The 26,840-nt window shown below is 41.7% G+C and overlaps 1 protein-coding gene and 1 long non-coding RNA gene across 3 annotated transcripts in view; one reads left to right on the forward strand and one right to left on the reverse strand.

The window, feature by feature from the left end:
- GRID1 (glutamate ionotropic receptor delta type subunit 1) overlaps nucleotides 1–26,840 on the forward strand; it is a 1,054,628-nt gene that overhangs the window by 769,378 nt on the left and 258,410 nt on the right. For both annotated transcript variants that reach the window (XM_075934837.1, XM_075934836.1), the window contains exon 5: nucleotides 23,196–23,249. In XM_075934837.1, coding sequence (XP_075790952.1) covers nucleotides 23,196–23,249 — 54 coding nt within the window. The remainder of the gene's footprint in view (nucleotides 1–23,195; nucleotides 23,250–26,840) is intronic.
- On the reverse strand, nucleotides 4,458–24,918 carry LOC142830380 (uncharacterized). Its single transcript, XR_012905568.1, has 4 exons — nucleotides 24,533–24,918; nucleotides 21,397–21,431; nucleotides 9,138–9,175; nucleotides 4,458–5,697 (listed from the first exon to the last, which is right to left on the reverse strand). It is a non-coding gene; the product is annotated as an uncharacterized LOC142830380 (long non-coding RNA).

The following is a 26,840-nucleotide window of genomic DNA, read 5'->3' on the forward strand; positions in this document are numbered from 1 at the left end:
TTAAATTGAATCTGTATGTAAGTCGGAACTGGCATCCAGATTCAGCCGCTGTTGAAACTGATCAGCAGCTGATTCCAGGAAGCCCAGGGCAGAGCAACTCTGCCTCGGGCTTCCTGTAGTCAGCCGCTGGTCAGTTTCAGCAGCGGCTGAATCTGGACACCAGTTCTGACTTACATACAGATTCAACTTAAGAACAAACCTACAGTTCCTATATTGTACGTAACCCAGGGACTGCCTGTATAGAATAATGTGCTGTTTCCTTCTATAAAGGTTTCTTTCATTTTTTCAGTACAGTCAGGTAAGCAGGCTATGAGTGTTCTATTTGTTGAATGAGGCAGGAAGAAGTCAGATAACAGACTACCAGGACATGAATTTGTAGAGATAGGTGCTGAATGCAACTACTGGAAAGAAGCAGAGAACAATTTGGGGTTGGGCAGGTGATGTTTGAGCACAGTATGTAGAGGCCATTGGCAGAGAATTTAGTCAGCTGCTGTCTCAGTTGACACAATTAACTGAGGTGATGAAATGGGTTTTCAAAGGCAATTAACAAGAGTTAAGACAACTTTTCATGGCTTACAGTGGCCATGAGTTCCTACCACTCTCTTTCAGAAAGAGGACTGCCCTGGGTGCAGACATATAGAAAAGGCACCTCTGTTTTAGGAATAGAAAAAAAAGTGGTTCTGAAAAATTAGTAGATCTGAATCATTGCACAAAACCATTTTATGACCAAAAAACTTAGCCAAACTAAAAAAAAACCTCTTTCTTCAAGTGGAAAAAGTTAACAATGGGCCTGGATTGTCTCTGCTTGGTACCTTATCTAGTCTTTTATAAGAGTGTGCCTAAAATGCTACTACTCTGATCTCGTGCTTTGCATTCACTTTCCACTGAAGTTACTGATTACAGGACAAACTAGGCAGTGGAAAAATCAGGCTCTATGCATGCAATCTAGTGATTGATTTAAAAATAAGTATCTAACTAGTCAGCACTTGCTCTCGACGTCTGTGTCTACATTGGCACCTCTTTCCGGAAAAGGGATGCTAATGAGACACTTTAGAATTGCATTTGCATGAACATGGCTGCCGCTTTTTTCCAGCTCGGGGTTTTGCCGGAGAAAAGCGCCAGTCTAGATGGGATCTTGCGGAAAATAAGCCCTTTTGAAAGTAGGAATAAGGGATCTTCCGGAAAAGGGCTTATTTTCCTCAAGATCCCATCTAGACTGGTGCTTTTCTCCGGCAAAACCCCGAGCTGAAATAAAGTGGCAGCCATGTTCATGCAAATGCCGCGGGGGATATTTAAATCCCCCATGGAATTTGCAATTCCAAGTGTCTCATTAGCATCCCTTTTCCGGAAAGGGGTGCCAATGTAGACACAGCCTAAATGTGTGTAAACCAAAATTTAAATCAGTTGACTTATGTATAAACAGATATTTCAATTTGCTAGTGTAGCATTTCATACAGGTCTGTTATTAACTTTACATTACATTGTTCACTAAGAAGTCAAAGCAGTGGATTGCATCACTGCGTCAATCATATATATGGCCTTGGGCAATATTTCCTTTCAAATCCACCCATTGGGTTGCTATTTTGCTATTCTGCGCTCTTTACATTTCTCCTTCCAAGATATGGCACGGAAATTGGAGAATTCCTTCACGCTACCCCTTGTATACAAGTATAGCAAATACAATTTGTCATGTAACTGTAGCATATCTGACTTTTGGTGTGATGGGGAAGCCCTGGAATTCTGAAACAAAGTCATGGAAAGTCAGAATCCCTGGAAATCTTCCAGACTGATTTCCAGATACAGAATTCAGGAAACCTGAACAAAACCTTTAAGCCATCTGAGCTGAACCTTCTTGCCAGTAGGAGCAGTTCCCCACTGCAATGTAAGGTGATTCTTTGGATGGAAAAAAATCTGGTGCCTCAGGAGTTAGGCTGCTACTGAATCTTATTCAGCCTTCCTTTTACTTGATCTAATCTAGCGCTGAAATACAAGGTGGTCACTCAGGGCTGATCTTGAGTGACAGTATTTCTCTGCTGAGACGTATTCGTGTCACCATTTGGTTGAGGGGTGACAGGGGAAGAACTCTGCTTGATAACGGGTCCAGACAGAAGGCAGTTTCTCTACTAGCTTGTCTTCCCATCTGACCAGGCAACTTGTGACCCACCTTCCCTGAGAGTGTGATGATGGTAAATGTATCCTTGCCCTCTTCCCAGTTCCTTAAGGGAAGGCCCCATCTGAAACAGTACTATTGCAGCAAAGCACAATTACACAGAGGCACATTTACTTCTTGCTACTGCTTTTGCAGTTTCACTTTCATTCACATTGCTTGGAAGGTGTTTGTCTTGCGGTTGCTTTTGAAAAATTCCTCTTTTGGCAATCGACCCAGGATGGTCTAGAGGCCATTGTTTAAACTGGGGGATTCTAGCTCTGTGCATTCTTGGGAAACCAAAAACATTTCAAAACTCAGTCAGTACAGTTGCTGAAACACAAAGCAACTGGATGTTCCCTTGTGACTACCTGTTTTTATTTACTGATTACTGTAGTGAATGGACACATTAAACAACTAAATTATAGCTCATGGATTTAGACAAGGAAGAAGAAAAAAGCATCGTCACCAAGCAGTGTTAAGCTGCTGTACTTACGCACCTGCCATTATTTTGTTTGTATTCTGAGAGGTGCAGCTGAGCTTTGTGCTGCAGCATCCTGCATTTGAGGTTCATTATGGGCTAGAGCCCTCTGTCAGATTGTCTGGCACAGCAAGTGATCAGAGAGATTGGCTGCGTTTTGTATTGCCGCAGTTTTCAGGCAAGCTGTCAGTATCAACAATGCAGACTTCAGCAAGGATAGCCAGCACTGAAATCCCTAATCACAACAGATCTTCCTCCCCCTCCTTTCAGATGTACTCTGTGTTGGTGGCTGTATGCCAATGTCTGTGACAATAAATGTTGTGTTTAGAGAGATGAGAAGTGAATAATGATAACTATGCGCTGATGTATCTGAGAAGGAGTCTTGTAAGTCCTTGGTGATATGGAATTTTGTCCTGTTTTTTCTTTTTCTTTTTAAAATTCTTTTAAATCCTTGCTTGGGTTTGGGAAGAGACGCATGTAGTAGAATGATCACGCCACAGAGTTAGTAAGATGGAGCATCACTTGTTGGGAAAAGACATTAGAGTAAATTAGTTCTCCAGCTGCATGAAACAGGTACTTTATTCTAGAGTATTGTTATATCGAGGGGATTTTGGTTTTCAGTCAGAGAGAGTTGATTTTTGTGGCTTAGCTGCAAATACATGTGTGTACCCTGTATGCATGAGGTACAACAATGAGCAGCTTCCTTCATTTTCAGAAGTCAATTTATACGTGCAAAGAATTCCCCTCCCTCCTACTGTCATACTTTGCAGATAGTTTGTGGCTATTGTAATTCGTGATTTGGCCTATTGACTTACTCTACAAGGCTACGTCTACACTGGCCCCTTCTTCGGAATAGCCATGCTAATTTAGAACTTTGGAATAGGGAAATGCGCGGGGGATTTAAATATCCCCCGCGGGATTTAAATAAACATGGCCGTCGCTTTTTTTTCCGGCTTGGGGAAAAGCCGGAAAAGAGCGTCCAGACTGGCGCGATCCTCCGGAATAAAGCCCTATCCCAGAGGATCTCTTATTCCTACTTTGAATGTGTTTATGGTTGCTTTACATGATAATATTTCACCTGTCCTATTTATGTAAAATCAGCAAAAGTAGGAATAAGAGATCCTCCGGGATAGGGCTTTATTCCGGAGGATCGCGCCAGTCTGGACGCTCTTTTCCGGCTTTTCCCCAAGCCGGGAAAAAAGCGGCAGCCATGTTTATTTAAATCCCGCGGGGGATATTTAAATCCCCCGCGCATTTCCCTATTCCAAAGTTCTAAATTAGCATGGCTATTCCGAAGAAGGGGCCAGTGTAGACACAGCCCAACTGTTTGATTTTACAGGAGTAGCATATACACCAATCAGGGAAGGGAGAATAATGGGCATATTTGGCTTTGGTGTCATTGAAATGGGCTTGATTACCAAGCACTGTCTTCTGAGTATTCTGGTTACAAGGGTATCATATTTTATCCTAGACACACCTGAAGTATGGCCTTAATGCTGGCTGTGTCCTACGCAACCATAAAATACAGCCCTCAGATAAATAAATACCAGGCCCAGGGGTTCATGGCAAATTGGCTGGAGTGCTTGGGGTGTTGCAGAGACTGGGCACTGCACGAATCCGGCCTGGAACAATATAGTTGCCATATGTGTCAGGATATTTTGTTACACTTTGTCACAGTTAACAGGAGCTTCATTGTTGCTAGTTGTATTAAAGAAATTATTTAAGGCTACAACCAAGATCAGAGCTCCATTGAGCCAGCCACTAGTACAAATATGCAGTAATAATACAAATAACACTGGTCTACAATTTTTTAGAAGTCATCTGCTTCAGAGATAAAATGTGCTATTTATTATGTATTTTGATGTGCCGAATTCAAATATGACAATTAAAACAACTGATTGGCTGCTGTTTCCAAGATATTTAAGTTTTTACATTTTACGTCTATGTATATTGTGAAGATAGTAGAGTTTTAATCATAAATTGTAAACCTAGGTCTTTTCATGTGTTTATGGTTGCTTTACATGATAATATTTCACCTGTCCTATTTATGTAACACTTTAAAAATCAGCAAAAGGGTTATATAAATAAAATTTATTCTGAAACAAAAGGCAAAAAACTATTACGTACATAGTTTAATCCTATTCAGAGACTACTCGGTGCTTCTTGGTTTGTCTCTTGTATTCATTAAATGGAGCATCTCTTGTCACTGTCCAGCAATAGTCTGCAAGCATTGATGGGCTCCATTTGCCCTGATAGCGTTTCTCCATTGTTGCAATGTCCTGGTGAAATCACTCGCCGTGCTCGTCGCTGACCGCTCCGCAGTTCGGTGGAAAGAAATCTAGATGAGAGTGCAAAATATGTATCTTTAGTGACATGTTGCAACCAAGGCTTTTGTATGCCTTGAGGAGGTTTTCCACCAACAACCTGTAGTTGTCTGCCTTGTTGTTTCCGAGAAAATGTATTGCCACTAACTGGAAGGCTTTTCATGCTGTCTTTTCCTTGCCACACAGTGCATGGTCAAATGCATCATCTCGAAGAAGTTCATGAATCTGAGGACCAACAAAGACACCTTCCTTTATCTTAGCTTCACTTAACCTTGGAAATTTTCCAGTTCTCTTCCTGGTCCCATACTGCCTTCTCTGGCTCTTCCGCCTGCCGTGCTTGAAGGATTAAACGCTGCCTTCTATCGAGGAAGTCTTCATCCTCTCTGATTGAGCATAGGGTTGACACTTGGGCCTCCAGTCCTCTAATTTTTTCTTCCAAAATGGCGACCAGCTTGCACTTAGTGCAGATTAAATCCGTTCTTTCTTCCGGGAGGAAAACAAACATGGCACACTCCGTGCAGGTAACAACAGCAGACCTATCACCATCCATCGCTGTTGTCCTGGAGAAGGGATTTAAAAAGAAAGAAAGGCAAGAGAACCTCACACCCTTCCCAACTCCCTCTCTAAACTCTGTGTTAGCACTCACCTGTTCGCAAGCTCCTTGGTCGCTTGCCCACTGCCGTATAAAGACCTGGAGTGCCTGAAAGCCCCTCCACGTACCAAAGCTCAGCCAATCAGCAGAGGTTCTAGAATTCAAACTTTAATTAGAAGCCAACAGTTTCCACCTACCAATCACAGCACACACTCCATGAAGGGGCGGGGGAGGGCAAAGGGGAAGTGGGAAAAAAAGCCTCACTCACAGACATGGGAAAAAACAAACAAAAACAAAAAAAACCATGCACCAACCCTCACTCACACACACAAGCTCAGCACAAAGCAAGAAAGCCACAAACACAACACACACTTCCCTCAAGAGTCCTGTATCTGCTTCTCCTTTACCTGGAGAACTCTCTCTCTAAACTCCCTGTTAGCACTCACCTGTTCGCAGAATAAATTTTATGTGCAATAAGGCATGTGTGAATGTGCATAACCAGTAGAAACAAAACAAAAGAAAAATCTATCTGTGGGTGAAGTGGCATTTGAATCTCTTTTGAATGGTAATGCAAGCAGGCAGCTTACAGGAAACACTGATCACTGTGATTTTGGGGCAAATTTGAACCCGTTTCTGAGAGATGAAAGACTTCAAGGATGAAATTCTGGTCCCATTAAAGTCAGTGGGAGCTTGGCCATTAACTTCAGTGGAGCTAGGAGTTCACCTCAGACCATGCTACTAAGGGTATGTCTACACTACAAAGTTAATTCGAACTAACAGCCGTTAGTTCGAATTAACTTTCATAGGCGCTACACAGGCAAACCGCAACTTAATTCTAATTAGCGGAGAGCTTAATTCGAACTAGGTAAACCTCATTGTACGAGGACTAACGCCTAGTTCGAATTAAGTAGTTCGAATTAAGGGCTGTGTAGCCACTAAATTCTAACTAGTGGGAGACTAGCCCTCCCCAGCTTTCCCTGGTGGCCACTCTGGGCACAACCAGGGAAATTCTTCTGCCCCCCTCCCAGCCCCAGAGCCTTAAAGGGGCACGGTCTGGCTACGGCCCGTGCCAGGTGCAAGCCTGCCAGCACCCAGCCAGCAGAGCCTGCACCAGGCACGGCATGAGCCAGCCACCTGCTGCCACCCAGCCCTCTGCCTCTTCCCGGGACCAGGCTGGCAGCTCCCAGGAGCCTGCCCAGGGCCGCAAGAGGCGGAGGCCCGCCTGGTCTAGTGCGGAGATCGTGGACCTCATCCAGGTTTGGGGAGAGGCCTCCAATGTCCACAACCTCCGCACTAGGCACAGGAAAGTGCCCGTCTAGGGCAGGATAGCTGCCAGCCTGGCCACAAAAGGCCACATGCGAACCCAGGAGAAGGTTTGCGTGAAAATCAAGGTGGTCCAGTGAGAGCCCCGACCCTGAGCCCTGAGCTTAGAACATAAGAACATAAGAACGGCCGTACTGGGTCAGACCAAAGGTCCATCTAGCCCAGTAGCCTGTCTGTCGACAGTGGCCAACACCAGCTATCCCGGAGGGGATGGACCGAAGACAATGACCAAGCAATTTGTCTCGTGCCATCCATCTCCAGCCTTCCACAAACAGAGGCCAGGGACACCATTCCTACCCCCTGGCTAATAGCACTCCATGGACTCAACCTCCATGACTTTATCTCACTTCTCTTTAAACTCTGTTATAGTTCTAGCCTTCACAGCCTCCTGTGGCAAGGAGTTCCACAGGTTGACTATTTGCTTTGTGAAGAACTTTCTGTTATTAGTTTGAAGCCTGCTACCCATTCATTTCATTTGGTGTCCTCTAGTCCTTCTATTATGGGAACTAATGAAGAACTTTTCTTTATGCACCCTCTCCACACCACTCATGATTTTATAGACCTCTGTTATATCCCTCTCAGTCTCCTCTTTTCCAAACTGAAAAGTCCCAGTCACTTTAGCCTCTCCTCATATGGGACCTGTTCCAAACCCCTGATCATTTTAGTTGCCCTTTTCGGTACCCTTTCCAAGGCCAAAATATCTTTTCTGGGATGAGGAGATCACATCTGTACATAGTACTGAAGATGTGGGCGTACCATAGTTTTATACTTCCCCTCCTCCTCCTTCCCTTGGCTTCCCCCTTCCAGCTCCCTCCTCCCAGGTTCCCCCCTCCCCTTTCCCACCCTCTCTCTTCCCCTCTCCCACCTCCTTTTCCCAGTCTCCCCAGAGGTTAATCCCTCCCCCCCATCCCGAGTTTTGTTAAATAAAGAGAGTTTCTATTTTTGAACACACGTGTCCTTTATTTTTTACATCAGGAAGGGGGGCTAGGGAGGGGTAAGTGAAAGGAGGTGAGGGAGGAATGGGGTACGAGCCCCCGATGGGGAGGAATGGGGTGGCTCTGCAGGCTCCTCGGGGTGGAAGCTCTCCTGCAGGGTCTCTTGGATCCTGACAGCCCCCCGATTGACCCCCCGGATGGCAGCCTGCGGCAAGTGCAGCCGGGCTGATGGCCGAATGCTGTGATGTGCCGAGTGTGGGCACTCAGGGCACTCCAAGACAGGACTGCTTTGCTGTCCCTCATCGAGGTAGACAAGCAAGCGGGGAACCCTGAGAACTGTCTGTCCGGGGTGGGGTTTGGGTCCCTTTAAGCGCAGCCCTCGGCTAGCCTGAGGCAGCAGGTCCACATTCTAAGTCGTAACCTGATGCCCTGCTGGCACTACTTCCGGCCAGTCTTAACTTCGGTTCAGGGTCCACTCAATGTGGACATGCTACTTTGAATTAGCAAAACACTAATTCGAACTAGTTTATAAGTCTAGATGCACTAATTCGAATTAGCTTAGTTCGAATTAACTAATTCGAACTAAGTTAGTTCGAATTAGTACTGTAGTGTAGACATACCCTAACTTCTCAAATTACACAATCTGCCCTGACTGTAACCAATTTTTGCCATGTGGCTGAGCCCTGCAATTACTCTTTTCCCTCTTTTTCCTAGTCCCAAATTCAGGAAATAGCAACACCTAAAGTTAAGGCTTTCTTTACTCTGAACAAAAACACATTTTAATGAACAATAAAGATTATGTTAGGTAATCCTTAGCAGAATGGTAAGAGATTGCTATTCTGGCTCTTTTTGCTTTAAAAATACCTCTCTTTAATCTTTTAAAAAGAATTTGGGTTTGGAAAAAGAAATTGCATTGAAGTTGACAAGTTGCCTGCCAAGTTTCAGGATGATGCAATTTGGAATGGCTGAGGTATTAAACCCTGAATGTCTGAATTTCTAATGGAAATGTCAACTCAATATTAACTCTAGCAGCCCTGCTGCAGTCTGGAATAGTTAAAAGTACATTTTGCCTTTATTGTTAAACCCTGATTGTGCCTCCAGGGTGCTGCTGCTGCTGCTGTTAGATTTCTGCACTATGAATCCTTGTGTTATTGTGCAATGACATCCCTGTTCTGTTTCTTTAGCATTTACTTTCTACTCCATAGGTTAACAATTTACAAGAAATATTTACCTAGCTGTATTTTAACCTTTTCTGAAACATACTTTTTGTGATTTTTTTAAAAATTGAGTTTCAAAAAACATACCATTGAAAAGTACAAAAAGGTAAATTACTTACAGCTTGTTTACATTTCCAGATGCCACCTGCTTCACAGGCTAGTCAATAGAAATATGAAATTATTCAATTTTACAAGCTGCAAGACCAGACAATAGACATCCAGTCAATACTACATACACATAACAATTTAGGATGGAGCAGGAGAAAAAAAGCAATAAAAGAGGTGAAGAGTTAGGGAGACAAGAAAAGGAGGGAATGGAGTGCAAGGAGGGAGGGGGGAAAAGGAGATGAGTTAAGTGAAATGGAGATTTTCCATCCCAACATTTTTGTTCAAATGTATCTAGAAATCAGGTCCACATTTCTCCCAAATAATAGAATTGCTTTCTACAGTGTTAAGGCTTTATTTTGGCTTCTAACTCAGATGGTCAAAGAGCCACTGTCTATTCTGGGCATAAGCATAGTCTTCCATTTTTGTACAATCATGCTTTTGGTGATCAGTGCAGCTTTCAAGAATCAGAGTTTTTTGGGTAGAGCTAAACCAAGCTTATTGGATAAGCGTCCAACAACATAACTTTCAGCAGAGGTGTGACTGTTGAAGCTGAGCACTGTTGTAACTCTTGGGCACCTCTTTGCCCAGCTGACTGAAAGCTGGATAATCACATGGCATATACACTAGGGCTGCTTTTTGTGTGTGACTTCACTGACAAGCACCAGAGGATATGATCTTTAGCTTGTGCGATTTCTGTGGCCTCCAATACATTTTGAATATAATCTTTCATTGTGTCAAGCATAGCCTGAGATCTTTCAGACTGGCAGTACTTTCAGCTAAGGCACACTATCACGTCAGTTTGGTCCAAATAACCTAGGACTGTCAGAGGTCTGAGAATTACAGGGAACCTTAGGCTACATCTAGATTGCAGCACTTTTCTGGGATACCAGAGGTATCCAAGGAACGCGTCTGCTTTTCTGAATTTTTTTTTGAAAATGTTTTGCCATTCATGTAAACCTCATTCTATGAGGAAGAAGGGATATGTCAAAAGAGCGGGTTTTTCCAAAATTTGGCTCTGTGTAGATGCGCCAAATGTCGGAAACGCCTCTTTTGACAGAAAAGCAGAAAAAGATATGCAAATTGTGCTTTGCAATTTGCATATCTTTTTCCAACTTTGTAGTCTAGCTATAGTCTTAGAGATGCCTCATGAACTCCCAGGCCAATGTCTACTATGTAAACAAAGACAAACTCTATCTGCAATTTTTTTGTGGAAGTCTTGGCAGGGGATTTCTTGTAGCCATGGAAAGAATCTCACTGGCAGAACCTGTTACATAATGTTAAACATGCGTTTGTGTTCTCAGGCCATGCTTAAAAGCAATTGAGTTAAAATCTCTGACTGTAGTTTTAACTTCAGAAGGGTAGCCGAGTTAGGCATTTCATATGTATTTTTGTGTGCATTTAGATTTTGTCTAGCATAGAGGTTCTCAAACTTCACTGAACCATGACCCTCCTTCTGACAACAATGACTACACAACCCCAGGATGGAAAGAGGGTCCAAAGCTTGAGTTTACCTGAGCCCCACTGACCTGGCTAAAAGGGTCAAAACTTGCACCCCATCACCCTGGGCAAGGAAGGAGTCCAAGTCCAAGACCAAGTGCTTCAGTCCCAGGCAGTGGACCTGTTACCTGAGTCTTGCTGCCTTGGGCTATGGAGTGTCAAGTACCAGCAAGTCTAAGCCAGCCCTGACAACCCCATTAAAATGGCGTCATGACCCACTTTGGAGTCCTGACCCACAGTTTGAGAACTGCTGACCTATCAGTTACACTTGCATAAGTCTGCATCAGAGAATATATGCAAAGTTATGGATTGTTCATTTTAAAAGCTGCTCAGAAATGGACAAAGTGGCAATCATGTATAATAGCAAAATGTAGCATTTTTATTATAAGGAAAATATAATCTGAATCTAACTCGTAATTTTTACTTTAGTTTTTATGGAAATCATTCCACGCTTCACCTGTGTGCCAGGATGTAAAATATGAACTTAGTTAGGCTAAGTTCATCAGTGAAGTGGCTGAATATTTCTCTAGGCTTACAGTTGGTCCTTAAAAACCAAAACCAAAAATAAGTAAAAGGTGCTTTCCTAATATGGAGCAAAAGTTGGACTGCATTTTACTGGCCCATCTGTGTATACAGTTAAACAAATCTCTTTTTCTTAGGATATTTTGATATGAACTCATATTTTAAGACAAATACCCATAGATGCAGATTTTTCCCCCTCAGTGGGAGATTAGTGGGTTCAAACTAAGACATGTGTTCTCCTAAAGTCATTCTGCAGAAATGACACAATGTATAAATGCTGATTTGCCATTGAGGCGTGGGTAAATTTCATTAGCAATAATGAGAGTTTCTCTTGTAGATCACTCCCTAAATTGATAGGATGATAGAAATCAGATGAGACATCATAAGTCAAATGCACTCAGAAAATATTACAATTAAAAGCCTATTACATTCATATTTTTGTTGGTCTCAACTTATCTGAAAACTCAGAAACGTGGATATTTAAATCTTAATCTGTATCTTGTTTAGATTCTGTTGCAAAACCAACAAAAGTAGAATGCTTACCAATGCTAATAATGTTTGTTTCATGAAAAGAAAAACAATTTGCAGTGAATGTAGGTGTCCCTGGGGTTGGTTGGGAGAGAAGCTGTTCCTTCAGACAGTGGAGGAAATGTCCTTTCAAGAAGCCCATTTGTCCTTAACTTTGTAAACATTAGAGGAGACCACGTCAATGGGATGGTCTGGAATTGCTTAGATGTATTGAATTTTTTAAATGAAATCTCAATATATGTTTCCAGCATGGAAAGTATTTGGAGAGGGAAAACCTGTTAGCAATCTGTTAGCAATCGAATATTATTCTAACCTGTTGCTGTAATACTTTTAAAAATACCATTCTTATTGACAAGTTTCTATCACATGGGGTGTGTCTAGACTACAGGGCTTTGTCGACAAAAGTGGACTTTTGTCGACAAAACTATACCTGCGTCCACACTGCCTTTGAGTTATGTCGACATAATGTCAACAAAACTCAGCAGTTTTGTCGACGTATGTAAACCTCATTCTACGAGGAATAATGCCTTTTGTCAACAGAGTTCTGTCTCCAGAAGGCATTATTGCATCTACACTGTCCTTTGCATCCACACTGTTATGTCAACAAAGCGGCTTGCTTTGTCGACAGAACTGGATGTAGTCTAGACGCTCTTTGTTGACAGAAGCCTAGACATACCCATGGTAAAGGATGAAAGTGATATTATTGTAACTAAAGACTTGTCTGAGTCACAGGACAAGAGCTGAAGCCTATTCCTACAAGCTTTGCAGAAATATGGATCCAGATCCGAACTTTGTGACTCACTGAAGCTCATTATTTACTGAAGTCAGAGGGAAAATCAGACAGTCAATGGTTAAATCAGAGAGGACAAAAATAAAAGACTGAAAGAAAAGCGTGTGTGTGAGAGAGAGAGAGAGAGAGAGAGAGAGAGAGAGAGAGAGTGAGTCTATGGCTGAGCCTGTGAGATGTATAGGATGTTGGCTGACCTCTAGCCTCACTTGGTTCTTTACAAGTCTATGCATAAAAATGGTGGGATTGCATGGATGTAACTGAGGGCAGAATTTGGCATGTGTGTCCAGGAGAAGGGCTAGATATATGCACAATGGTTGTTGGAAACAGGCTTTAAAGCAAACAGATTGAGTGCACTAAATCCAGTTCAGCTGAGCTCACTGTTGTCAGAAGGAGCTGGGTTCACATTCCCTAGGGTAGAATTTGGCTTCAATTATCTATAGGGTATTTCTCAATGCCTTGTTTTGTTTCAAAGGTGTTTGATGGAATTATCATTTATCCACACTGAGGAGATGTAGGTGCCATGTGCATGTGGTGAAATAGAAGGAAAATACTGGTTCCTTCATGCATCCATGAGCAAGAAGGGTCTTCGAATTCCAGAATAAGTGAAAAAAAGTTTTGTGTTCTCTGCTGTCTGACTGGGGCTATGTCTACAGAATGACATTTTTGCGGAAGAGGAAATGCAAATGAAGTGCTCATTTGCAAATCTTGTGCGCTCATTTGCCCTTTTGTGCAAGTTCACTTATTCCTCACAAAATGAGGTTTACAGGATCTTGCACAAAAGTGTTTTTTTCCAAAAAATGGCCCAGTGTATACTGGGTTTTTTTCCGCAAAAACCTCTTCCGCAAAAAGGATTGGAGAGAATATGCAAATGAGAGCACACGATTTGCAAATGAGCACTTCAATTGCATTTCCTCTTCCATAAAAATGACATAGTGTAGATGTAACCTGAGGCAGCCTTCCCTTGGAAACACATTACACTTTGGTTCTGATGAAGAGGTCCTCAGGTCTGCTTAAAATTTTTGTACACATGTATTTATTTGGGGCATGGAGATCTATTTTTAGTAGAAACAGATCAGAAAGTGAACCTCTGTGAGGCCTGGAGTAAATTTAGTGTCCTTGGCTTTCATTTAAATCAGATAGCAGTTTGAAAGGGGTTAAGGGATAGAATAGATCAGAACAGATGAAAAGCTGTGTAATGGGTTATGTAACATCACATAGATCAGGGTTTTATAGCCAGATTAAAAGGCTGTTATAAAGAAGATGTTCAACTGCTCTCCATGTCAACAGGGCATAGGGCAAGAAGTAATGGGTTTAATCTGCAGCATGCTAGGTACTGGTTAGATAATAGGGAAAACCTAACTATAAGGATCGTTAAGCTTTGGAATAGGCTTCCAAAGGACATTGCAAAATCCCCAGAACTGAAGGTGTGTAAGAAATAGGATAAACTTAAAAAACAACAAATAGTCTGGAGGTACTTCATGATACCATCTACAAGTTTTGTTGGTCTATAAAGTGCTATCAGACCATTTGTTGATTTTTAAGTTTATCCTGTACAGACTAACTCGGCTACCCCCTGCAGCTTCTATAAGAAATAGGTTAGACAAATACTTGTAAGGGATGGTCTAGGTTTACCTGTTCCTGCCTGACTATAAGAGGCTGAACTAGACCTCTTGAGACAAAAGACAGAACGATGTAGCACTTTAAAGACTAACAAGATGGTTTATTAGGTGATGAGCTTTCGTGGGCCAGACCCACTTCCTCAGATCAATTTGTGGAAGAAAATTGGCACAACCATATATACCAAAGTGATACCTTGAGGTCCTTCTGAGCTCTACATTTCTAAGGTTCTGTGGTTCTTGGGATTTCTCCAGACTGAAATGAGGTTTGTTTACAATGGACTTATGCCTGGAACATTCTCCATAACACTTCTCATCCATATCCAGTTTTAAAATGTCTATTCCAACCCCATGCAGATATTAAAAGACTTTTTTTAAGAACACGAGAAAGACCATACTGAATCATGCCAAAGGTCCATCTAGCGCAGTATCCTGTCTTCTGACAATGGCCAATGTCAGGTGCCTCAGAAGGAATGAATAGAACAGGTTATCATCTAGTGAACCATCCCCTGTTGCTCATTCCCAGCTTCTGGTAAACAGAGGCAAAAATAGCCTGGATGTGTAAGTGTAAAGTTATTGACAGTACCTCCATGGGAGCCAACATTGCCTACTGGCTAGGACATTGTAATTGGACATATGTAAAATGTGGAACGCTAGAGCAATATAAGTGCTAGGTGGTATTGTTGTTGTTGTTATTATTCCTGGCGAAAATCAAGTTGAGATCTGTATCTAGTGAATCTTGATATTGCATAGCAAAACTTGTTAAAAGCAATAGAAAAACATAAGAAGAATCCTCTTTAAACAGAGATGGATAGTACTTCTCTCAATTAAACACATACAATCCCATTTGTTTCAATAGAATTGCACTACTTGGTCATACTCTTCAGAGACATTGATATGTCTTCAATGACAACCTGACATGTGTCTTTGGTAAAATTCCAAGTGCAAGACTCCCGAGAGATCACGTTGTTCAGTTAATGTTAGAAGTGGGCCGTTAAGGAAGTTACCTCTGGATAGCTATGTGATTATCATGTGGTCAGTGCTGTATCATCCAGCTGAATGATCACCATTATGCAATAATATATAGATAATATGTGGCATTCTAGTGCAGCAGGAAAGTGATGACCAGCAGGCCTGGTGGGCTAGTCAACTAATGGACTTTCAGATTTGTTAGTCCAGCCATCCCAGAGGGAGCCCTGTCTGCAGCCTCAATCATCTCTATTTTCCTCCCTCTCACCTATCCCTCCCCCTACTCAGATGGCTCTCCTGAGAGCTTCTCACTATAAAGGAGCTGGAGTGAGGGCAGGAGAGGGAGGTCCTGGGCCTACCTAGGTGTCTCTCAGAGTGTCTCGCCCAGTTGCTTTGCTACCCCAAATAATGTAACCTCCTGCATACTTCCAAACAGAGCAGACCTTCTCAGTTTGGGGCATGACCACAGGCTTAGCAAACTCTCCTCAGTCTCTCAGGGTATGTCTACACTACCCCGCTAGTTCGAACTAGCGGGGGTAATGTAGTCATCCGCACTTGCAAATGAAGCCCGGGATTTGAATTTCCCGGGCTTCATTTGCATGAAGCCGGCTGGCGCCATTTTTAAATGCCGGCTAGTTCGGACTCCGTGCCGCGCGGCTACACGTGGCACGGACTAGCTAGTTCGGATTAGGCTTCTAATCCAAACTAGCTGTACGCCTTGTGGAACACCCTCCGGGTGTGTCTAGACTACAGGGTTTTGTTGACAAAAGTGGACTTTTGTCAACAAAACTATAGCTGCATCTACACTGCCTCTGAGTTCTGTCAACATAACATCGACAGAACTCGGCAGTTTTGTCGACAGCTGTAAACCTCATTCTACGAGGAATAACGCCTTTTGTCGACAGAGTTCTGTCTCCAGAAGGCGTTATTGCATCTACACTGTCCTTTGCGTCTACACTGTCATGTCGACAAAGCAGCTTGCTTTGTCAGCAGAACTGGATGTAGTCTAGACACTCTTTGTTGACTGAAGCTTTGTCTACAGTATCTGTTGACAAAACTTCTGTCGACAAAAGCCTGTAGTCTAGACGTACCCTCATTGTTCAATCCCAAGGCTTTCAGCTCCCAAAGAGGAGGGGAAACCCAAGTCCCCAGAGTTAGCGCAGCCTTCACAAAGCACTCCCTGCACAGCTTTTAGCATCACCTTTGCTTCCTGGTGCCATGTGCAGCTCATTGTCCCCTTCCTGAGTTACTAGTGTGATTTTAACCAGTTCTACCACTGCAAATATGCCTTGTACCTGTTGAGTGGGTGGGATCTCCCTGGCCCAGTACTGTTCTACTCCTCACCTTAGTTCAGTATGGGGCCTGCAGAGCCCATCTCACTGAGGTTTGTAAAATATGTTCGTAACAATGCTTCTGGAACAATGCTCTCATATCCAGGAGTTTATATTTTTGTTTATTACTAAATAAGCCTGAGATGAAATGGAATAAGTGCGTGCCTGTAAAATGCAAAGAGTGTTAAATGCAGGAGTCATAATATAGTACATTAAATGTAAAATGATAAAAAGTAGCATAATTACTGGTGCTTCTCCCGTCATGGTAGTTATTGAAGATCATTGTGGCTTTCATATGGTAAGTCATCAGGCCAAAAAATATTCTACTTTGCCTATGTTAGCTTTACAAATATGCTTTTATATGAAACCCATTCTCATAGTAAGATTATTTATTTATATCAGGACAAACACTCTCCAGTGACCATCTAATTTTGCTCAGAGCTAACTTCTTTTATTATGGTTACGTCTACACTACAAGGTTTTTGTGTAAAAACCTGCGGAGCATCCACACCTCAAATGAGCTCTTGCGCAATTAAATGGGCAGTTAAACGGCAGAAGAGAGGGCTTTTTCCACCGTAGGTAAACCTCCTTTTCTGAGGCATAACTCCCTTTTGCGCTACAGGTATTGCGCAAGAAGGCAAATGTGGACGCTCCAGAGGGGTTTCTTGTGCAAGAAACCCCTATGGGAAAAAGCACAGGTGCTCTGATGGCCATTCTGTGAATGAAAACATACGGAAAGGGAAAGCATGGTACAGGGTATCACCATATAATGCTTTGGAGGTGAAATCGATAGGGGCGATTTATCACTAGATTAGAACCATTCGAAGGAAGGCCAATTCCCTTTAATTCTTAGAAACATTTTCTTCATTGAAATGAAGAAAGCTCCTTTTTCTCTTCCTTTATACTATTAATCACCATAGGCAGCATGCCCTAGAGGGGATACTAAACTAAGAGCTTTTTATTTAAATGCAAAAGAAAAAAAGATTCAATGAAGTAAAATAATTACAGGTTGAATCTCTGAAATCCAGGACTGTCTGCTCTGGCAACATCTGGGGTCCTGCAGGATCAGAGATCCTTGGCAATCAGGATCGGAGCCAGCCAAGATCAGTAGTGCAGCTGCCCTGGTGGCAGGAGGCCGGCGGCCAGGACCCCAGCCGGGCTGGGAGTTCAGTCATGCTGGTAGTGATAGGGCCCAGGCTGGAAGCAGGGAGCCCAGTGACAGGGAGCACCAGCTGGGCCAGGAGTAGGGCTGATGGTGGGGTGAGAGGAGGCCAGCTGCCAGCATTGACCTTCCCTCGTCCAGCAAACTCCCTAGGTCAGACCACTCAGGTCCTGAGGTGCTAGACCAGAGAGATCCAGCCTGTACAACCTGTACAATTGTGTCGGACTGAGGGGGGAGACTTTTAAATACACAAGCCATTCTTCACCGTGAGCTGCATATTTTTTAGTTGAGGGAGTTTTAGTTGAGGGAGTGAGTTCCAAAACGATCTGTCCTACCAAAGCTCACTTCCTCATATCTGCTATCTCTGCTCATTTGTATCTTAAGACCTATACAAGCTTATCAGATACACATATGCAATTTGATACCATCCCATTAATTGCTGTCACATACTCCAAACATGGCCTATATCGCTCTTTGAAAGTTGGGCTCCTGCTACAAGTCCTATTATTTTTCCTGTCCATGTAGATCCAGAACAAAGCTGTTGATCTTGTTAACTATAAAAATCTCCTACTAATAAGCTGACACAGTTTAAGCGAGGTCTGGCTGAGGTTTGTTAGATCTGCTCAGTGGCAAGAGTGATGCCAATTGTTGGCAAAAGTCTAAGGAACTTCATCTAGGATTGAGACTTCCACACAGATTTACAGAAAGATACGCGGAAAGGAGGCAGGGAGGGAGGGAAGAAGGGAGAAGGTCCTGGAAAAACTTCCCTTTCCAGTCATTTTTACCCTCTTGTTAAATAAGTAGGTACCGTAAGTAAATAATAAAATAAAATTTTGTCCCTCGTGGTAAAAGAGCTAATTCTGAAAACGTGAACTGAGCATAAATCAATGCAGTGCTGACTACCTGAATTTCCAGACAGCCTAAACCATCAGTCTAAAAGTTGATGATCAAGATTTGTACGGTACTCACAAAGAAATGTCATGGATTTTGTGCCCTTCGGATATTGCTAAATGGAAGTAGAATGGGGAGAGGACATGGGAGCTGTCTTGGCATGGGAATTAGGGTCTCAGTATAGAAAAGTTTGAGAATTCCTGGTTTATGGGGAGATTCATTGGTTATGCCAGTCTAGCTGACAGGTGTCCACATCTCCAGCAGGCACCATATGGGATTGTCCTAGGAGAAAAACAAATGCTATGCAATGAAATCCAGTCTGTACAGGAGTGTTCTTTAGATCAGCAGGTGCTCGGGCAATGCCATATAAGGAAGCTTATAGATTTGCAGAAGTATCTGCTCTGCTGACACCAACTGTCCTGGTTCAGGGGTGTGCTTTCTCCCCTAACACATGCCCTCCAATTGACAGACCTACCTGCCCTTCTCTCAAATGGAAGTCCACAGTTCACCCTCTCAGCCTGGATCACCAATCTACAACATCCTGCGTTCCCACCATTTGGTCACAGGGCAAGCAGTACTTTCTACTCCCCTGCAGTCCCTTAGCAGTGCACCTCTTAGGTGATAGATTTTTCTTCTTTCATCTCACAATGGTTCTATTACTCTTAGACTGGATCCTGCAGCAGCCTCCTTGTTTCTAACTATCTTGGCACCTGCAACACACTTCTCCCTAGGAGACTGACCAGCAGCTGATTAAAGGGTGGCCTTACCACTCCTTCCCCACAGGTAAACAACAAACAGATAAAAGGGTTATAAGCACAAAAGGCCTGGATGTTTGGGTCCTGCCTAAATTTTCTCACTTCTCTCACAGTTTAAGGAAGCCTAGCTGCCTCCGATGCATCCTTCCATTGCTCTGTCTCAGACTGACTACTCCTGCAGGATTCTCAGTGTGCGTCTGTCCCTCTCCCCGGAGCAGCTGCTGACCACTCATTCCCTTAGCACCTTTCATGATCAGGTTCTTTTTAACTCTTCAGAGTCCTTTTGATCTCTAAGCTTTGGCCTTAGCAAGACAGCTAGGTAATGTTCATCTGGCACCTTGGAAAAGTATTTCCATGTTTAATGGTCCAGCTGTTGTCCCACTTCAACTCCATGTAGGCAAACAGGATAATAACAAGCAGGCAAGCTGAAAAACCTATAATATATGTAAAAGTAAGGCAGATACTTCCCTTCTTCCACAAGATTCCAGTGCAGTAATTATGGTGCAACATATTGACATTAAATTTCTTCTAAGATATAGTCTTAAAAAATTAAAAGCTTTGTTTTGGGGAAAACAGTTTCAAAAGCTAATATTAGTTTTAGCTTTTGTTTCAGAAGTTCCCCTTGACTGTCTTCTGTCAAGCATCTAGGGTTGCCAGATGGTTGAAACAAAAATACCCCCCCCCACCCACCCATGGGGAGGCAGTGCTTTCCCCTTGGTTTTTTTACCGGCAGCCATTTTGTGCTCGCAGCCTTGTGGAACCAGGTAAGCATGGAAGAGAAAATACTGAACTGTCCGGGTGAATTCCGGACACCTGGCAACTCTACAGCATCGTATTTTCCTTTCTTTGTTATCACTACTACTGTTGCTCAGAACTGAATGCTCAACTTTTATTTTTAATACATTCATCATCTCTTCTTTCATTTCTTCTGCCAAAGCAGCGTCATATTTCTAGGCTGTGTCTAGACTACACAGTTCTTCCGTAAAAAGCTACACAAATTGTGAACTGCAATTTGTGTAGTTTTTTCCACTTCTTTTTTTGGAAGAGGCTTTTCCAACATTTGGCCCATCTACACTGGGCCAAATGTCGGAGAAAAGAAAAACCTTTTTCGGAACATCCCTTCTTCCTCATAAAGCAAGGTTTACAGCAAAGCCGAAGAAAACGTGTCTGCCCTTCCGAAATTTTTTTTGGAAGGGCAGACGTGTTCCGTGGACGTGGCAGAGTTTTTTGGAATACTTCCAGTATCCTGGAAAAACTCTGCAATCTAGACGTACCCTTACTGAATAATTATAGGGGATTTAGTTCATACACATTACCTATATAGGAGCCCTGCCTCCAAAATGATGATTTTAAAATCTAATTATCTAAAATTAGGCTTCTACACTCATATTTACTTACTTAAAATGTGGAGCATCCAGCAGCTTGCATTTACTTCAGCAGGTTAGGACATAGGAGTCAGGTTTAAAAATCTTGGCCTAAATGCTGATGCCCTTCACAGGCGGGTAAGGCAATTATCTTTACATTTCCTGTCTCTTGCTGTTTTAAGTCCTAGCCTTTATGTTTACTGATGCAAATTGTTCATTGTGGCTTACTCACAAAAAGGGTCCAGTGGAATAATTCTGCGTCAGAGCATTCCTTAGTTCTGCTTTGCTTAATTTTGCCATTTTATGGCTCTTTCTCTACTAAATGATACAGCTCCATGGTCTTCGTTGCCCAGCAAATGGCTTTCTCTATGCAGCACTCAGGGAACTGAAGGGGTCACTTCAGGTTTTTACTTTTTTTTTATTAAAGGCTGATAGCTTCCTTAAAATGTGTATTCTCCCAATTAAGTGGCCTCCATTTCTCTCTACTTTCCTAACATCTAAACATATGCACAATACAATACTATCAGAAGCAACATAGAACTTGTATTATAGAGAGGGTTGTCTATAAGGATTGAACCTTCTCATCTACTTTGAGACCTGTCTTGGTTAAAACAGCCACAATATTATTTTACTGATGGTGATAAATAATTTGTCCTTTCTTCATGCTGTTTTCATTCTGTGGCTCTCAAAAGATTTACAAAGGTGGGTAGGAACTGTCCCTGTTGTACAAATGAGACCAAAAAGGCACAGAGAGAGGAAATGATTTCCCAAGAGCTACACACCAGACTTGTGTAGTTTGGGAAGATGAGTGGTCACTTAAAACAGATCAGCTACTTAATACTTACCATATTTTTAAAAGCAAAGAGGAGTCCTGTTTCACCTTAAAGACAAACAAATGTGTTTGGTCATAAGCTTTCCTGGGTTTTGGCATTTCATGGGTTACAGCTCACTTGGTCAGATGCAGTAAGTGGAAGCTTCAGTTGGCAGGGTATAGGTACATACAGAGATGGGAGTGTTACTGCAGTGTTAATGAGGCTACTTCAGTCAGAATGGGTGGGGCCCCAACAGCGATAAGGTGAGAATATCTACAGAGAAAATTACTGCTGGTAATAAATTAGACATTTCCCGTCACTATTCAGGCCTATTCTGATAGTCTTAAGTTTGCATTATGAATTCCAGCTCTCCAGCTCCAGGTTCACACTGCAGTCTGTTTTTGAAGTTTTGTTTTTTGCGGGTTTTTTTGCTCAAGTATACCAACTTAATATTAGCTCCTAAATAGCTAGATAGCTTACAAATGGCATTAGCAACTTCACTTGATTTGACCCCAGTCTGGGAGTACATTTATAAACATTGATGTCTCTGACTACACTCTAGGCTGCGTCTAGACTGGACAGTTTTTCCGCAAAAGCAAATGCTTTTGCGGAAAAACTTGCCAGCTGTCTACACTGGCCACTTGAATTTGTGCAAGAACACTGATGATCTAATGTATGATCGTCAGTGTTCTTGCGCAAATACAATGACTCTCCCGTTTGGGAAAAAGCCCTCTTGTGCAAATGCTTTTGCGCAAGATGGCCAGTGTAGATAACTGAGAACTGTTTTGCGCAAAAAAGCCCCAATGGCGAAAATGGCAATCGGGGCTTTCTTGCGCAAAACTGCGTCTAGATTGGCACAGATGCTTTTCTGCAAAAAGTGCTTTTGCACAAAAGTGTCTGTGCCAATCTAGACGCTCTTTTCCACAAATACTTTTAATGGAAAAACTTTTCTGTTAAAAGCATTTGTGGAAAATCATGCCAGTCTAGACGTAGCCTCTGTGTTTATAAATGTGTTAAGTAGCATGTGTTAACTAACATGTTTTAAAACATGATTAAGTTTCCCAGACCATACAAATCCCACATCTGTGACACTGGGTAGTGGATCTTCTGACACTTGTTTGAGGGTACTAACAACTGCAGCTGTAAAGAACTCCATCACCTCTGGAATGCGATCAACTGCCTACCAAAAGAGTGAAGCAGGGAATAGTTAGAAAATTAATTGTGTGGAAACATTGGTCAAGCCCTTTCCATTCAGTTTCCTATCACATTTAGCCACTACCTGCTATTGTGTTATCCTCTGACCTCAACCGTCTGTTTATATTTACTGACCCTTATGCATAATATAAAAATGTAAGGAGGAAAAATTTAAAAAATGTAAGGAGAAACTTCCATGCATATAACTTGTGCTGGATTTCTGCATAGCTATTAATTTTACCAATATGTTACTAACCCAGGGGTTGCAGCTGGACAGTGAACCTTCTGTGTGTGTTAATGAGAGACCTATGAAATACTGAAAACATCCTACCAGCAACCTTAAGAAATATCCCAGGACATTTAACCATTGACCAAAAACCACTTAACTGCTTCTGAGCTTTGTTTTCTGTATGGTGATGTGCTTCTCTGCTTCAACTCTGTGCAAGTATAGTTTGTATACAGCAAATATTCAAATCAGAAAAGATTAGATGACTTTCAGTAAAGTAGCAGCAGTATGAATGCAGACAACTTGGTACAGAGAAAATAGGCATCACAGTGTCTTTTTATGAAGAAGTATAATCTAACTTGGAATATCTTCAATTTGATTTATTTATGTATGTATTTATTTTTCTCCATAGGCTGTGGAAACCAACCTTGCTTCAAAGGATAGTCACTGGGTCTATGTAAATGAGGTAAGAGATCCAAGAGAGGATCTAGTTTTGTCCTAGAGTTAACTCTTTCATCTAGTTTTGTTCCTCTTATTTCATACATGCACTTTCCATTTTGCTTTTGGATGATACAAGAATTCAATCTGTGTGGTTTCATTGTGAGTCTCTCCTTTGGTTTGGCACAGGCTGAATAGTGAAATAAAAGTCCCCAGTGCATATAATGGCACCTATTCAGTTTTTTCAGATCATGGTGATCTGTTCCATTAGCTTGTTAACGCAAGACACCTCATCTTACCTTAAAGTCAGAAAACACTGACAACAATAAAGAACAGGGAGGCTGGATTTAATACGTGTTAATTGTTAGCCCATAACAACATAAACTTACCTGATATGTGTTATATCTCTACTATAGAATTATGTTAATCTTTTGGCCTTAATAGTATTATTTGACCATGAGATTTTGCCTATATGCCTTTTGTGAAGGGGACCTATCTTGTCTTGTAATGACTAATATTTATTTTGTGTTACTCCAAGTGGTCCCAATCTGCATCTATACAGACACGTTATATTACAGTCCAGCCATGAAAATCTTTATTCACTAGAATCACAGATATGCCAATATAATCATTATACATCTTTAATTGCTTAAGAGAAATCATACAAGATTAAACATTTGTGTTTTTAATAATGATTTTGCAAAAGGTAATTGTTACACTTTGGTTCTGTGATGTGATGGGAGCCTCAAGGGTTAAAGCCGACTACCCAGTGAAAACTACTGGATGATGGTGAAACAAATTATTTTTATTAAGTGGAATGATTTTTTTAATCAAAACTAAAAATTAGCAAATGGTTTTTTAAACTATCAATTGCCCAATGCTTTTACAGGGTAGAAAACCCTAAACTTAGCTGTACTTAACTAATTACAAACTTCTTTTATTACAATTCAACTATACCAAATCACTGTCTCTAATTTGCTTAAGGCAGCGCAGCTTGCAAACAAAAGATACAAAAACAAAGCCAATATAATGATAATAAAAACTCCGTCCAAAGCCAGCCCCTCTATGGTTATTTTAGGGCAGCTGGTGGAGTTAGTCATAAATCTACTTTTACAACTTAACAACTCCTGGGCTTCTATTTCTAACACTTATACTTAGCCTAAATACAACACTACTACACAACACAAGATTATACAATTTACACAGTGTGGTTAACAGAACTTAGATACACTTTACAGAATTACACAGTGAAATTAACACAAATTTAACTATTAATTAAACCAATAACCAATACATTTAAGCAATACTTACAAATCCAGCAACGATAACAACACAAAGACACACTAGAACTCGGAGCATGCTCAGGATTCGTGCACCCCTATATTTGACTCGAACGGTGGGGAGGCAGCCTCAGGGTGATCAGTCCTTTAGCCGGGCAAAAAAAAGACATGTGCCCTCAATACACAGAACCTCCGTCGAACAAAGGGGTTGAGGGTCTTTTATACAAAAATTCGATGTCTAATGCCATGCTAGGGTCTGCATTTGGCAGGGCCTGATAGGCTAGTGATGAGGTAGTATGACAATACTGCCCTATAGGAATTTTCGTGATGTATGCGTGATCCCCTCGTGGACAGGACTAGATGGGGCATGGTTAGTGTGAGACAGTTGTGTTTTATTACCCTATGTTTTCTTTTTCTCTTGCCTCTAAGACCGGTCAAGTTATGGTCAAACGAGGCTTATCTGTAACTATCTAGTCATGCCCACCTCCCTGTTTTCTGGTGCCTGAGAGTCTCAGGATGCCTGTAAGATCAAATTCCATTCACAAAAAACTGCATTGTGCGCTTACAAGTTATGCTTTCTTAAAAAGTGTGTCAGAGGCCTACATTTTCTGTGAGCTGCTTTGTGTGGCTGGATGGGCTATACGCAAAGGCCATCGACAGAAAAAGCCTGCTTTGCAACAGTAATGACATATTTAAAAGAAAAAATTACTAAATGCTTTATATTTTTATTTTATACATATATCAGCAAATTTAACTGCGGATTCCTCTGTTCACTTTCATTCTTTTCTTTTCATGCAACTAATATATTTTTGTTAAAGTAGCCACATCTATTAACAGTAACTATAAATTGCATGTTGTCACTTTAAGTAAATAGAGTCACTATAAGTAAATATAAAATAAAATCTCTGGATACGAAGGTTCATGAATTTCTTCTCTATCCTTATTACATTTCTATATTTCCTACTTTGTCATCTATGGTAATAGCCCAGTAAAATATATCAGTAAAGCACACAGTATGTCAGTATTTGTAGGTACATAAAGATAACACACAGAATGTTTCCCACAGTATTTATTATGGATTTTTGTTTGGGATATTTCTTGTTGTTAAAATTCACTTCATAAAACTGAAGTCTACATACTCTTAAAGAAATAAATAAAAGAATCACCACCACCTCCACAAAAATCCAGCAGAAGTTTGAGAGCACAAAATATGCCTCTCTTTTGCTGCTAGAGGGTGGATGGGAAGCCATGCTGGAAAAATGCAAATCTTATGTATCTATCAGCGGTTTCCGAGACAAGAACAAGTTAGAATTCTTATATAATATAATAAAATCTGGAAGACTTATTATTGCAGGTAGAAATAACAACATAAATATTATGCTGTGATAAATATCTGTTCAAGAACTCATAGACTCTATTAAATCCAATTAAGTTAAAAAGGAAAACTATAAAATATCTCAAATGCATGAAACTCTGGAGCCAGAATATGCAAGCTGAGTGTTCAAGAAATGTCATAATTCTTCCATTTAATGGGAATGGGTAGATGTTTATTTACTCAGGGGTATTGTGAATTGGTTATCATTTTGAACTCTCATATGGTTTAGCAGGTGTTTTAATGTATTCTTCTGTCCTACATCTACAGTCTCCTCAGAGCCTGTTTCTAATTTGAGTTACACAGGCATGCACTTGTGCATATTTTACTTAGTGCTTGTACCTGTATGAAGAGTAAGAGAGCATCCTGCCTTCAATCTGCATAAGTGGGAATGTCGTGGCAATACCATTCCCTGGACACATACACTGACGCATGCCCCTGACACTCAGATTGGAATCCAGCATTTAATCCGTCTCTGGCAACCAGTTTTTTAGAAGCAATTGGAGCTCTTGTTGTTTTCACTGTTTTCTTCCGTGAGTAATATGCTACATTGGGCCTATATCATAAAAGACGCATATTGGGGCCAGTGCAGAGCCACTTTCTCCATGAGAGAGATCCAGGGAAACTCAGCCTGCAGAAGTAAGTGTAATATTGATTGCTGGAACTGACCTGGGACTTCTGGGGCTCAGTGCATGAACCTCTGGTGCATGAGCTAAAATCCAGCTGGCTCAGCTGATGCTGTAAAACACACTTATTATTCTCTCTGTAAGTGGTCTAAGTGCCACTCCATGGGACAGTGAACCACACCCCACAGGTGAATGGATTACATAAACATACCATGCTACCCTGTGCAGAGGTTCAGTATCCTTTCCTGCTCGTGGCCAGCTGGCTCCACAGCCTGGAAGAATGGGGCAGTTCCATGGGCAAGAAGCAGCCGCTAAACTCAGGAGAGCAGAAAGCCTAGACT

Source organism: Pelodiscus sinensis, chromosome 8 (assembly GCF_049634645.1).
Source record: "Pelodiscus sinensis isolate JC-2024 chromosome 8, ASM4963464v1, whole genome shotgun sequence".
NCBI classification, from domain to species: Eukaryota; Metazoa; Chordata; order Testudines; family Trionychidae; genus Pelodiscus; species Pelodiscus sinensis.